At 32.7% G+C, this 15,474-nt stretch overlaps 1 protein-coding gene across 1 annotated transcript; it reads right to left on the bottom strand.

Moving 5' to 3' along the window:
• Nucleotides 1-10,008: 10,008 nt before the first annotated feature.
• LOC127119323 (uncharacterized protein At4g28440) lies at nt 10,009-15,267 on the bottom strand. The gene is made up of 3 exons (XM_051049536.1): nt 15,107-15,267; nt 14,420-14,651; nt 10,009-10,588 (listed from the first exon to the last, which is right to left on the bottom strand). The coding sequence occupies exons 2-3, from the start codon at nt 14,640-14,642 to the stop codon at nt 10,398-10,400; spliced, it is 414 nt and encodes a 137-aa protein (XP_050905493.1). The 5' UTR covers nt 14,643-14,651; nt 15,107-15,267; the 3' UTR covers nt 10,009-10,397.
• Nucleotides 15,268-15,474: the final 207 nt, after the last annotated feature.

Here is a 15,474-nt window from a genome sequence, read left to right as displayed (position 1 = left end):
GACGATTTATATGATAAATAAGCCGGTGAGATCAGAATAATTGTAAATTCTCTCAAATTAAATATTAAGTTTATGCTTTCCAAGTTTTAGCACTCATCAAGACTAGTATCGGATAATGTAGGTTTCGCCTACGCGAGGTGCATGTCCTATATTAGTAAGGTGCGATGGGATAATTGTAATATCCAACTGCTAAAACAATGGGTCAAACTTAACTAAACAAATTATAATTAGATTATATATGTTTAGAAGCAAGAGTTGGAAATGATCCATGTGATGGATTGGAATAAGGAGTTATTCACCCAACTAAAATATTTGAGAGTTGTATTAGATACAATTGGAAGGAGTTTCTACCTAAATAACCTAGTTTTGTGTAATCCGCCTACGCGAACTTAAAACAAAGTGAAATGTGGATCTCGACCCACTAGAAAATCTTCCAACAGGATTTTCCGAATCAAATGGTGAGGGTCATTTGTTTTGAGTAAAATAGTGGGAGCATATTTAATTAAAGGCCTAATTAAATATGTTATTGATACTTATATTTTTATTATTTTCATGTAGATTACCATGACAACAAACACCTCTAACAACATTTTGCGATCAATCCTTGACAAGGAAAAATTGTCTGGATTGAGATTTAGCAAAAGGTGAAGTTGACCTACGAGTTGGCAATGGAGCAAAGGTTGTTGCTTTAGCCGTAGGAACTTATGTATCGACTTTACCTAGTGGTTTAATAATTCAGTTAGAGAACTGTTATTATGTACCTGCAATTAGCAGGAATATTATTTCCGTTTCTTGTTTGGACAAGTTTGGTTTTTCATTTATAATAAAGAACAATTGTTGCTCAATTTATTTGAATGATATATTCTAGGCTACTGCACAAATGAACAATGGACTATATGTCCTTGATCTTGAAATGCCTATGTATAACATTAATACTAAAAGGATGAAACCTAATGAGTTAAATCCAACTTACCTTTGGCATTGTCGATTAGGCCACATAAATGAGAAACGCATTTCCAAACTCCATAAAGATGGACTCTTGGACTCTTTTGATTATGAATCATATGAGACATGCAGATCTTGTTTAATTGGAAAGATGACAAAGTCTCCATTCACAGGAAAAGGTGAAAGAGCTAATGATCTTTTGGCCCTCATGCATACTGATGTATGTGGATCACTGAACATACCAGCTAGAGGAGGTTTTCAGTCCTTCATCATATTTACTGATGATTTCAGTAGATATGGTTATGTGTATTTAATGAAACACAAATCGATCGACTTTGCTACTTCAACTTCCGATTTGTTTAATTCATGTGACATCTTGATTTTCTTTGATCATAGTATCTGATGTCTTCTTACTGAAAATTTGAGTTCTTTGATAGGATATAGTTTCTTCCGACAACTATCCTGCATAAGTTTAAAGTTTGGATAAGAGGAGGTGTCTCTCGCCCTCTCAGGGGAAAGAAACGACACTCATTTGCTTAATGTAAGTGTTAAATTAGTTACAAACGGCAGAGAAATTAGCTCGTGTTATCCAACAATAAATTAAAACATAATTTGCATTGTCCAGTTTATTGATTTTTTTGGCGGTATCGCTTGATAAATGCATGTTTCCAAGACTAATTTTGTCCACTCGAATTTTGATATGCAGGAGATTTGTTGTCTCCTTACCTGCACAATTAACATCATAATCTTGGTCAATGTCTTCATCTACCTTACCAATCTAAAGCAATCACAGACCATTAAAGTCTCATACGATACACCATAGACCATTGGACATGTCGTGTAGTTCAAGGAGTAAGTCCCAAGATTGTCTTCTTCTTCCTCGTTCTGAGTACCCGTAATAACATGTTAGCCTCCATTGACCTTTCCTTTCATCCTCCACCAATAAGTTTACAAAAGTTTCTTGAGAAATTCAACACACTGCACTGATTTTATTCTTCCATAACACTGCTAAACCTTCACTCCTTCCTTTTATATCAATTTACAAACAAACATCTACTTCATTGTAACTCTGACATGTTCTATCTTTCTTGCTTTTGTTAATGTCTCCAACAAGAATATTATATATGGTTGGTGCTTCTGAGTCAGGCTACGCATGTTAGAAATTGCACTCGGACTACTCACTCCCCAACAATTCCACCTCCTCAAGATTATCATTGGTCCCGACAGTCCTGATTATAAAATAAAAAATGATGCGTTGTCTCATTGCTAGTTCTCCCTTCTTTTTCTTTTTACTTGAATGTCCATGTTTTTTTTCATCCTCTTATTATTAGGGGAAAGGAACCCAAGTAAGCTAGAGTTCGGACTAAGAGGTACGAGGTCCGGTCAAAGATTGTTCTTACTTTAAATATATATATATATATATATATATATATATATATATATATATATATATATATATATATATATATATATATATATATATATATATATATTAGGTTAAAAATAAAACTTTTAATGGATTATGATTGATTAACAATATTTAATCTATCAATAAATATGAATTAAATTCTCAATTAATTGCATCCATGAGTTGGTAGAACGAACTACATAGGACATTAAATAACAAAAGCCCTTAAAAAGAAGGTACAGGGCATGAACAGATTCTCTATGCTCATGTATCTCAAATGCCCCTTTATAAAATGTGTGTCTTCCCTTTCTCTCTGCTTTTTATTTTTAATACCAAAACAAAATAATCAAATCTTTAATACTGTCACATTTTTTTCTGCAACAAGAAGAACCTCTGTTGAATTCAGAATATTTGAATAAGATGTGACTTTTAATGTGATTGTTATAAAAAAAATGAAAGTAAGAATAATCTCTTCTTTTCATAGCACTTTTTTTTAATAAAAAAAATTCATGTAAGAACTTTGTCATATAAACTTCAAATTTTTTCAGTCTTTGACATAGTTTTCATCATTAGTGTAACACAACCAAATTAATATGGAATCTATTAATGTCTTACCACAGTGTTGAACATGGAAAATTAAATAAATTTTTTAATTTAGATATGAAAATAAATGCAGCTGAAATGATGATTTATACTATAAATATATTTGACTCCAAAAAATGGTCCTATTGAATCATATACTTGAAATACATCATTAATGTCTTGTATATGGTAGTAGTATAGTACTAGTACTCTATCTCTGTTATTTTTCCATTTTGAATCTTAGGAGTTAAGCCTGATAGGTAAACCCTAATTGGCTCCATAAAGTTGCTTTACCTTCTCAGCTTATATGGTTTTGTTACTACCCTAGTTTTCACTTTCTACCTTCTTTTATGAGGTAATAGTACTTTGATGAAAGCATATTTATGAAAGAGCAAGATTAGCAATAAGACTTTTTTGTCCAAAACAAAAAAGATGAACTTGTCATATACACATCGAACGAGTCAGACATAGACACGTGTCATACATCAAAACACATTTATTTTAGAGATATTCGCATGTTTTAGTATCAGATGTATATGATATAAATTGATAATAAGGGCATTTGTCAAACAAAAAGGAGATGCATTTGTCATATACACGTTATACCAGTCAGGCGTAGACACGTGTCAAACAACCTATCTGGCTTATGAATATCTTGCGTTATAGATTTGAATTACACAAGTTAGAAGTGTCTATGTGGCTAGTACTGAAGTTTTGAGTTATTGATTCTCATGTATTCCCATTATCTTTGTGCTTTCATACTATTCATATATAAGTTCTATTTTCCTTACTATGCAGCATTCATTATTAAAGCAAAAGGAGCGTTGAAGTGCATTTATTTCTCACAGTACCCTACATGCCTATCTCATTGTGAAAATGGAAAATTCCCACCAACAAAAGAAAACTTCATTCTACATTTCTCTTCATCTCACACTGCATTATTTTTCAGATATCCACATTGTAAAATCACTATAGGACTTAACTATAGGTGAAGCCTTGTGCTATCAATTAGCATAGTGGACCACATAACATGCTTGCAAATTAATCATAAGATTGAAATGTGTTTATGTATAGCTAAAACTAGTAAGTTTTTATCTCTTAATGTGTCACATATTTAGTAACAAAGTTGCATGTTCTTAAAGTTCAAACTTCAAAGTGTTCCACAATATACATATACTAGCTAGCTAGTAATCATATAAGTTCTTATTTGTGCAAAAAGAAATCACCTATTTGATAAAATAACTTTAGGTTTTTCTGGTTGAGGAAACTTCCCGACTTCAAATATCAACATGATTTTCTTAGAGATATTCTATTTAATATATTTCTCTAGATCGAAGTATAGGTAAAGGAATTGACCCATGAAAAATCAGAGATCAACACTTAGGCCAGTAAATATTATAGTGTACGGGATTGGATAAGAGAAAAACATGCATGTGCGAATTTAATTGGGATTTTTCCACTTGTGAGATTAATGACATAAGGTTTTTTTGTATGAAACATATTTTAAAGTCGTTTCAAGTAAATGGTCAAACATGAGAAAACATGTTCCGACAATCAATATGTTTTCGTATCACACTTTTAATTTTCTCGCACCAGATAGAGACATTGAATCTTTTATGAAGAGTAATGTTACATTATTGTCTTCTAAAGCTATAAATATAATAGTTTTAAAATAATTGATTTTTCCATCTAAAAAGGAACAAGCACAACTTAGAGTTAGTGGTGGAAAAAAAGTCTAAAAATATTAATATTTTAAGTATAGTTTATCTAACTGTTGGTAATGTCAATGAATGCTAAGAAAAATAATGATGTCAAATTCAAACTTGTATAGTTAATTAGTAATAGAAAAAACAAACAAAATGTCAGCAATTAAAGACAGAGCCAGTTGTTTCAATGATGAAGAAGTGTCCATGTGACACCACATGCATGAACTTTCCTTGGTTAAAAAACAATATACTGTTGAATTTCTATCTTACTTTGTTTTATAGAAAGAGATGTATCTGTGTCGTAAGAACAGTATTATTCTTCTGCAGAGTATCTCACTTTTATAGTTATATTTTTCTTTTATTCTTGAACATTAAGGCAAAAAATGAATTCAACAAGTCAACATTTCACAGTAGAAAAAATGTTGAAAATTGCTAAAATTGAGTCTCAAATAGATTATCTATATCTGAATATCTGGCATCATGTGTTGGTATTCAAAATGTAACATCACATGCTTTATTAAGATGCTTAATCAAAATAATAATAATAATAACCATGTGCTTAGGTTTGGTTTTGTTCATGTAACTCATGTGTTTTGTTACATGAATGAAAGTATGGAACATTTTCCTAAAGCATGATGTTATGAGAGAGCATTGGATCTTCTGTAACCTGGGGTTGTAGAGGTGGCAGGAGTTAGTAAGATATCAAAATCAAACTTCCTTATGAAGCCAAACTCAAAATCATGTACTCTATTATATCACTACTAGTACTGGCTTTTTCTGTTTTCTTCATGATAATGTTCAAACGCAAGCTTTAATTGCACATGGCATTTATAAGATTGGACCACAAAATGTTTTCTATTTTACTTCTTTAGTGTACTAATTAACATCACATTGTTTTGAAGAATCCGAGTTCGAATTATGACTGCAACGGTTTTCGATTAGTCTTTATTACTTTCTTCACAAGCTAGATTATCAAATCTACTGGCCCACGTGGGATGCACGAGAGATCTTAAATGATATTTAACAAATTATATTTGTTGCCCGGCACGTGGGCGACTTCCTCAAAAATGAGTAATCTACCACGACGCCCGATGGAACAGAGACATACTAGTCAAGTCCGAGAAAAAAATGTTTTAAGACTAAGTGCGCTCCACTAAAATATATTCACTTGTGTGACAAATGATTAAGAAGTAAAGTATCAAACAACCTTATTAGATATAATAATCAGTTACATTATTGAAACAAATAATAGAAAATGAAAGAACTAAAGACTTGAAACTTGTTAACTAAGAAAGGTTTAAATGCTATACTGCATTCGGTAAAGCTTTTACATTGAATATCTACACTAACTGAGTTCTGCTTCTATCCCTATTAATTGATCTTGGGTTCACATTTAGTTAGTCCTATTTCATTTATCTGCATCCTACTGTCTGTATTAATTTGTCTATTACCAACTATATAAAGTACATTTTTTTAATGTGGTAGTTATCATCAGCCACTACCCTACAACTTTTTGACCAACATTTATCAAATTTAATACTATGAGACTATCATCAAAGTTAATATATATATATATATATATATATATATATATATATATATATATATATATATATATATTCTTATGAAAATGGGCAATGTGAGTGGTTCTTTCAGTAGTTTAAAGGGTATATGATAACGTATGGAGATTGATTCCCACTGTTTATACAAAGACAAAGAAGGTGGTATATATGTGTAAGGCACACACGTCCACTTGTTGTGTAGAACTGAGTCATACAGTGGTAGCAGCAAGTGTGGTGAAGATGGATAAGCCATTATTTCTCCTAACTATAGGAGTTTTGCTTTTGTCCTCAAACGAATGTATAAGAACCTAAAACTCCATCCCTTTGATTCCCCTCTATTTTAATATTGTTGATGTTAATCACATGCTAATTTTGTTATATATTGAATTACTTCAACGGTAAGATTCACCTATGTAGTGTTGTACTTGATGTCAATACAATAGTTCAGACCTTACTTGAGATAAGTCAAACAAATATTTTTTAGTTTGTAATTGAAAAAATAATGATGAGACCTAACTTTTGAAGTAGGTGACCTAGCTAAATATATAGGAAGTGTGGTGGGTGACTCATCACAAATAATATAACATGATGCGGATATCACCTTAATGTCAAACTCGTGCCTCAGCTATCAAGGCGATAGTATGTATGGTTATCATCCCAAAAGTATCTTCCTCAAACTCCCATCTCTCTATGTCTGCTATCCTAATAGCCACAATACTCTAACAAATCAGCAACACATCAACGACATGGTCCATCCTAGCTTGCTAATCTTCCAATTTCTCCTAATGACTTGGCCTAACTCCCTCTGCATGTGGTATCATGTAAGGGTATGTCACTCTAAAAAATATATTGGATGTAATTGTATACAACACTCCATGGTTGAGGAGTTGACACATTACTTACATCCTCTAGGAGCAAATGATCATAGTACTTTACAAATATCTCATCAACATATTTGTGGAGGACTGTAGGAGGGGTAGCAATGGTGGGGACTTTAGGAATACCTTACAGATATCCAAATTAACGCATGACTCACTCAATTAGATGTGGATACATTAGTCATGATCCACAAGCCAATCATATGGAGTATAAAGTTATCTCATTGAAAGAGAGTGTCTCACGGTGATCGTCGTACGGTGTGAAGGTTATATCATCTACCACGATGCAATCAAGATAAACTCGGAATGACTCAATTTCCTGATTCCCTTTGAGAAATATGAAGAAACAAGAATGTGGAAAAGCCTTGTTGTAGTCATCTATATATGCCCAGTCGAAGAGACGTAGAAAGTGCTAGAGGATCCATGCTTGAAAATGATTCAAATGAAATATTAGTAATATTAAATGTGCAAATATATTAACGTAAATAGAGTGTTGCTTGTTGTTATCTTTATAGTCTTCTTTAAAAAAAGTTTCACCTAACTTGAAGTAGAGGTAAATCAAATAAGAGGTCCTTCAGTTGTACTCATGAATCATCTTCAAGTCAATGAAGTATCTCAGGTAGACAACATCAATATAGTATGCACTTTTGTCCACAAATATGGACGTGCCAACCAAAAACATAAGGTATGACCTCAATTCACGTACTTTAAGATACACAACATACACATCAGCACCATCAACCTCCACTGCTACATTCAGGTGGTATTTGTATAGTTTCTCCAAAAATTCAAATATGGAATGACAACCTCTGGTGTCATCTATCTTCTACTAGGCATCACTTGGGTCAACTTCCAAATATTGCGTCATCATGTCCATTGAATCAGGTCTAATAATTTTGGAGTAGTTTAATAATCTTCATGTGATCAGAAGATGTAGGAGGGATGACACGTCATCATGTGTGATGGACATCTCTCCAAGAAAACAGACACAAACCATGGTTAATAAAACTATATTCAGTCCTACATAAATCTTGCAACCCATGTAGTTGCATGACATCCTGAAACCATGGTTCATCAGGATATGGCACCTTTGTAATCTTGCTATAGTGGTTGATACATTTCAACTTTTCATGGTGCTGTAAAAAAATACATCATCGTAGAATGTTCAAATCTTATAACATGTATGTTTAAAAGAATAAATACAAATTTATTTTACCTCTTTATCTCATGCGTGCCTAACAGCATGGTCTGCATACATATAAAATAGTGAGTTATCTAAGTGGTCTTTTGAAAAAATATTAGGAACGAAAACAACAAGTTGGACTTCTTGGGCAGCACCAGATGACACATGCCTCCGGGAGGACGATGTCAGAGACACATGAGCTTAGGAAGATGATGTTTCTACATCAAATGAAGTGACACCAATGACTAGACACGATGATCTATCTTTTTTCCTCCGAACATAAGTTCATTGGATCACTCTATCATATCTCAATCTTTCTTGGTTGTTAGACATTTACCTTTAATTAAACCAATAAAATCATATCATAATCAAATAAGTCAAATCCAGGAGACAAAACAGGCAAAATCAAATAAGCTATGTATATCAGAAAAATCCAAAAGTTAACTTTCGTACCAAGCGAAACTAGAAGGACATAAAAACCAGAAATTGAGCATTATACCCTAAGCTCTAAATTTCAAAAAAAAAAATCATGTCTCGCTAAACAATCTATTATGTATTTAACTACAATCTAATGTACCATAAACAACCTATTATGTGTTTAACTACAAGTCTACAACCTAATGCATCATAAAACAAATAAAAAAGAAAATGAGAAACTTACCAAATGTAAGAAGTGGGTGATTTTCGATTAAATGGAGTGGAGTAGAGATTGAGCAATGTCATAGGATTGAGTGCAATACAATAAAAGATGTGAAAACTTTAAAAAAATAATGAAAAGGGAGTTTGTTCATGAGCTCTGTTTTAGGTTCTGAGTAAGTTTCTGAAATGAAGAAGGAAGATGGAAGATATGACGCAATTATATAAATCAAACTGGTCCAAAAATTAACTTTAATAAAAAATACAGAGATTACTTTTCATAAAAATTACAGAGATTAACTTTTAGATTATTTTAGTTTTATTCTAGATTAGGTCCGAGAAAGATTAAGTTTTGGATTTTAGAAGCATTATTGGTTTTTCACCGTAATGAGTGAGTATCTATACAGATGTGAAATACAATCCCAAAAAATATCTAATGCTTGTTCCTCATATCATTTAACCCAATATGTTACTTCATTTACCATTTTGAAGGGTCATTTTGAAGCAAGATCAATAAAGGAAAATAGAATACATGAAACAGTTCTTTTAAAAAATATTTTTGTTAATTTTATTTTTCTTTAGGAGTTTACTCGAGAACTCTACTTTGATCTAATTTAATTGGGAACATGGAATGATTATAGTATGGCATGGTTTGAACCACAAGCCTTTGTAGTGTTGGACTAACGTTTTTGTTGTCATATTGAAGAAGAATCTCATGTTTAATTATGAGTTGAAGACAGACGCAACAGACTCCCTCATCATTTTCCAATTTTTAATGAAAGTATATAAACAAACCAGTTATTCAAACCAACTTATAATTGCATGGCACATGATATTGAACATGTGTTTGGAAAAGGATACTGTTATCAACTGTGATGAAACAAACATCAGGATATGACTTCCTTACCTTTTGCGTATGCAGCATGTGTTATCAAATGCCGATGAAGGCACATCAAATTTAGGCCATATAAACATGCAACTGCGGTTTATGCACCACCATGGCGGGACTCCCTTCAAAAACTGCCTCCAACATGCCATTGTGGTTTTATGGTCGTCATTTAGCAAAACTATTTGCAGCTAATCATTTGATAATTGATAGATCATGACAGAAGATTGCAATTAAACATTTTGCATTATGTTTTACGATATAAACATTCACCAGCCATATAAAATATTGTGATACATATAATCCATGGTAGATGAAGATAAACTTAACTGACACATAGATAAGTAACAAAATGTATGATCCGGAAGCCAGTTCCTTTTGTTTTCCCAACTTACATTCACCATTTCTCGGGTGGTTAAGGCTACAAGATCGGTCGACTGTAATACTTGCAACGGTAAGAGCAACTGTTGGTATTAATGGCTGAACAAATCTATATTTCTAGTAAGATGAACTTGGATGAGCACGGTCATAATTTCCCATAGACAAAAGTAGATTGCTTTGCTGGATTGTTTTTATTCTTCATATGAACTTTTCAATATGCTCAGACCAAGTCATTCAACAACAACATTCACCAGTTCATACTCGATCAGAGACAAGTTATTATCTTCCTTGACAGTGAAGGTAGCTGGTTCTGTGACTTCAATACGGCCCCATTTGTCCACCGCGAGTCTCATTGAGCCTTTGAACATGTCAATCTTAGCATTACGCAGGATGATAGTGGAGCCTTCTTTCATCAAATCCACTGAAGAAGAAAGGTAAGAACCATCAGAAATAGGATGTCATGAAAAGAACAAAAAAAACAACTCATTCAAAGCCAAGAGACAAAATTAGGTCAATGAGTAACAAGTAACTTAGCAACTTAATTTGAAAATTTCCAACAAAATAGTATTCCAAAATTTGTCATCTACCACAAACATGAAACTTCATTTAAACTTCTATCTTGAATACAACTTGACATGCAATATCAACTATCAAAGGAGAATAACGATCCAAGAACTCTTGGTAAAAATATTGGCAAAAACAAGTAACTAAGTAGGCCCGTAGGAGTCAAATGAAGAGACCGAAACATAAAGATGTGAGCTTATTTAGAGATCTTTGGCTATCTTGAGATCTCACACCAACTAGAGATCAGTGTAATTGATGGTGCATTATAATGGCAGGCCAAAATTCCACCATATAAATATGGTTGATGCATAAAAGCCCCTATGGCAAATGCATGGCTGACAAATTGAAAAATGGAGCAAATACAGAAAAAGAGAAGAAAATAAAACGCAAAATGAATAGAATGGAAATGGTAATATGCAAAAGAAAGAAATAGAGCAACAAATGAAAAAAAAAATAAAGCAGAAAATAGAATACTACAAGAAAAATGGTTATATGCAAAATAATGGTAAACAAAAAGGAGAAAAGACACATTAAAAAAATGATGCTTCAAAGCTCCCAAGGGGTAGATGTTGATTTTCGATAACAGTGCCAAAGATGTGGCCTAAGTAGCCCTTAAATAGCCTCTTGAGCAAGCTTTTCGAGTTGTCCTAGATTTGTTATTGGGAGCATGTTAAGATCACACATGATAAGAGAGTAGAGATGGGGTCAAAGTAGTCGTTATAAAGATTTGGATAATACTCACTTCTATAACAGATTTTTGGGGTTGTTTCCAAACTTTAAAAGCTTACTCAAGAGGAAAAGGGAAAGGGAGTGTATTTTGGACTTTTGGATGGAGATTCTGTGCATCTCCAGAATTTCTACGTTGTTCTGTTCATGCAAGGAACTACTCTCCTGCTTTTGAAATTTGCACCTACTGATATCTTACTTCCTTAGGGTGAAATAAATATATTTTCTTCTCTCTAAAAAAGATAGTTTCAGAGTGAAATAAAGATGCTTTCAAATTTCAAAGCATACAAACGAGAAAATCTTGCATCTGCATAATTGATTAGCATTAGTAAAGAAGATGGTTCTTTTTTCTTCTCTTTAAAAACAAAAAATCTAAAACCGAATTCGGTTATATGTTCAAAAGGATTTAATATTTCTGACCAAAAAAATTACTACAAGATAAGTTCACATACCGAAGCACTAAAATATTTATACATCAGCGGTAAGTAATCAGCCTATGTCACCCAAGTAAATGAAGAATTACTTTTTATTATTTTACCCTCCAATTCAACATATCCATAGTAAATTAAAAAACTTCTTGGTTTTCATGTAACATTTTAAGCCAAAAAAATCAACGAATTCTTATTTGTTCAGAATCATTCAGATCAACAAAAATAACAAACACAGCGTATCTCATGGCCAAAAATGCTAATAACTATTTAGGAAAAAAATCTAATCAATAATAAACTTATTTACAATAAAGATTTTTGCATTCAACTGCAATAAGTTAGTGAAGCAACAAACTCTAGAATGTGATTTGATCCTTACAGGCTAATCACAAGACTCAGGCTGTTCAGAAATTGCCTTCTCTGTTGGCTGTTTACGATTGGGTTGCAACAGGCTTAGGTTCGGGTGCGCACAAACCAAATTTGAAAATACATAGTTAAAAAGTGTTACCAAGTCTCTGAGCTTTCAAATCTAGATGTGTTGTGAGGTACCAAATGCTACTAAACAGGACTTATATACATTTGCAGTCAAGTGACCAAAATGGTTCAAATATGATAACCACGTGTAGGATATGATATTTATTATTTTAATTTCTACAAAAAATTAATGCAACAAAATATTTATGCGGTTGAATCTAGTGCTAGAAATTGCTAATGGAGATGTCAGACATAGCTTTTTGGGTCAAAATACCAAAAAAGAACAGCAACAAAAATGACTGCCTTTCTTAGTTTCCCATGAGATAGAGATTTAGAACGTTATTGTAATTATTGAGACTAAATTAAATATGAACCTAAAAATTTATATAAGAATCAAAGCAGGTCTTAGAATATATTGTAATATCTTGATATTATTTTATGGTATCTTGGATTGCCTCATAGGATCAGCTTCCTTTCTTCGATTATCTTATAGGATCAGTTTCCTTTCTTAGATTATCATATCCTCTTTCCTTAGATTATCTAATAGAGCTAGTTTCCTATCTTAGAACATCTTATATTATCTTCGATTATTTTTATATTTCTTAGTTATTATTATGGTTCAATTTTAAGGGGAATGCTGGTTTTTTTGGAACCCTAAACAGTATCACAATGTGGGGGCAATACGGCATTTGCAAAATGCCAAACACAATGCCATCCTGCGATGCGAAAGTGACATCAACAGCTACTAATCAGTTTTGGGACGCAGCACCGCATGTGGGGGCGACAATTCGCCCCGATAGCATTGTTACTTTATGTAATTGACAACATAGAACTCAGCATTGCTAATCGGCCACCGACATTTATTCACACTCCAGATGGAGGTGTGCCCAGATTCCACATCAATTAGAAATGTGATAAAAGTAGTATTTATATGACTTGGGACTATCCTCACTGTATAACCTAGCCTTTAGGGCTAAATTAGGCCTAACCCAATGTCTAGTAGCAGTTACTGCAAGCAAGGTTGTCAATATCGAGATCTTACATAAGATTGGGAGAGAATAACAAGATCGTAAAAATAAAATCGCAGCTATAACCGGAAGATCCTACCCAATTATTTTTGTAAGGTCGAGAGGGGGCTAACAAGATCGTAAAACATAAGATCGCAACTAAAATCGCAAGATCCTACTAAAATGAAAAATAATAGTATATATTTAAAGTATTTTTACATGATATATGTTAGTAGGCAAGTGTTTTCGTGAGAAAATGACTCTTTTTCATATTCTATGGACATGTATGATTGAGTTTTTATACTAAATTATTACCACATGGAACATTTGTTAGACATTAGAGATTATTTGGTCAATTACTAGGAAATCATAAGTCAATTTGTTAAAACAAACCCTACAAGTGAGATGCTTATTCTCTAAACCCTAAGTCTAAAACTTCATCATTTCAAAAGGCACACATTCATCCCCGTCGAACTGTAATTGTTGCATCTCTGCATGTTGTCATCCTTCTCTCCATTTAATGGCGGTGACTGGAAAACGACCAATCATGGCCGAAAGTGGAAAAGATTGTACAAAATCAATGATTTTACAATTTTTTTCACAATTTGGTACAATACACGATTCTACTTAAGATCCGGATCGTTGGGGATGAGTGAGATCGTAATATCTTAAGATTTTAAGATCTAGATAGAGATCTAGATAGATTTTTAAAAAATGCATCTGCAATGATTTAACCTAAATGACTTTAGACGTTAGCGTTTTCGTTCACAATACAAACATTAAACACAAATTACACATGCTGACAAAATAAAACACTTATGCGTGAGTTTCCTTTGAAGTAACAGACATCAAAACACATAAGAAAGATGCCCACGAAACTGAAAAAATAAAACACAACACTTGGAAAATAAATACCCCATGCAAAATAATAAAAGAAAAATCTTCTTCTATCCCCAAAATAAAATTCCCAAGATTCTAAAAATACTATGGCAGTGCAACACCATGATGCAGTAGGGAAAACTTGTATAAGATTATAAATAATAACATGCATACCCTGATCATTTCTTGCAGTAACTATAATCACTCCAGTCTCATCACCAACCAAACTCTCAGCAATTCGCATTTGACGGGATTGAGGTCCATCAGGACGACCTCTCTGCATCACCATCTTAGTATCAACAACCTTCACAGTTACAGTGTGTCCGCTGGTCCCTGGGCGAAGCTGATCAACCTTAGTAAACACCGGCTTCCTCAATCCTTGTTTCGAATCAGCCATATGAAAATCCTACAAAAGTGAAGAAATCACAACAAACTTCACTTATAAAACAGAAAAACTGGATCGTTACACACTATAACTATATTGCTAGGTTGTAACCTACATGTAACCAAACTCAATCAATATCAATTACAACACATAAGAGACCGAAATTATACTAGCCCAGCTTAAAGGGGTGAGAAAGTTTAGATCTTTTGAATATATCTAGGTCAAAACTCAAAGCTAGGGCAAAAAATATTAATAACAATAGAACATCAGAAACAGGGACGTCAAGATCCAAATTGATAGCAAACTTCCAATTCAATCAAACCTAGTTCATAGATTCCAAATACAATTCACTGAAAGAAAATTAAAACCTAAAATTGGAACTCGAATCACCAAAATTTTAAAGTAAATTTTTAGCATTAGAATGAAAATTTGAGTGGAAAAGCGGTGAAATTAGAGAGATGAAATAGAAATTTTACCTGAAAGTAAAGCAGGGATGAAATTGGGTGCGAGAGAGAAGAGATGAAACTACAAAGCTAAGATGAGTGAAGATGAAACTGATGTGATATGCAATAGGTTGATCTTTAGGTTAAAAAATGTCGAGATTTTTTTTTGTCGGGACTAAATTTTCATTTTTGGTTTTTTTTTAATTAAAAATCTTACTTATCATAATTAATTTTTTTTTATATAAACAAAATCGATTCTTTTTAAATAATCAAGTTTTTTAATTAAATATCTAAAATAACCATTCTTTAAAAATATTTATCAAAATAATCAGTTTTTCCAAAACATGTAACAAAGGCATCAGGTGCATTGACGCATCCAATGAAAATATTATTCATAGGCG

This window comes from Lathyrus oleraceus, chromosome 2 (assembly GCF_024323335.1).
Source record: "Lathyrus oleraceus cultivar Zhongwan6 chromosome 2, CAAS_Psat_ZW6_1.0, whole genome shotgun sequence".
In the NCBI taxonomy this organism is placed as follows: domain Eukaryota; kingdom Viridiplantae; phylum Streptophyta; class Magnoliopsida; order Fabales; family Fabaceae; genus Lathyrus; species Lathyrus oleraceus.
This window is presented reverse-complemented; position numbering and strand designations above follow the sequence as displayed.

What these genes read in the sequence shown, in the direction of transcription:
- LOC127119323 (XM_051049536.1), bottom strand. Translation starts at nt 14,642, where the DNA reads ATGGCTGATTCGAAACAAGGATTGAGGAAGCCGGTGTTTACTAAGGTT. An exon ending in TACTGCAAGAAATGATCAGG is followed by an intron (nt 10,589 to 14,419) that starts GTATGCATGTTA and finishes TTTCTTCTTCAG; the next exon opens with TGGATTTGATGAAAGAAGGC.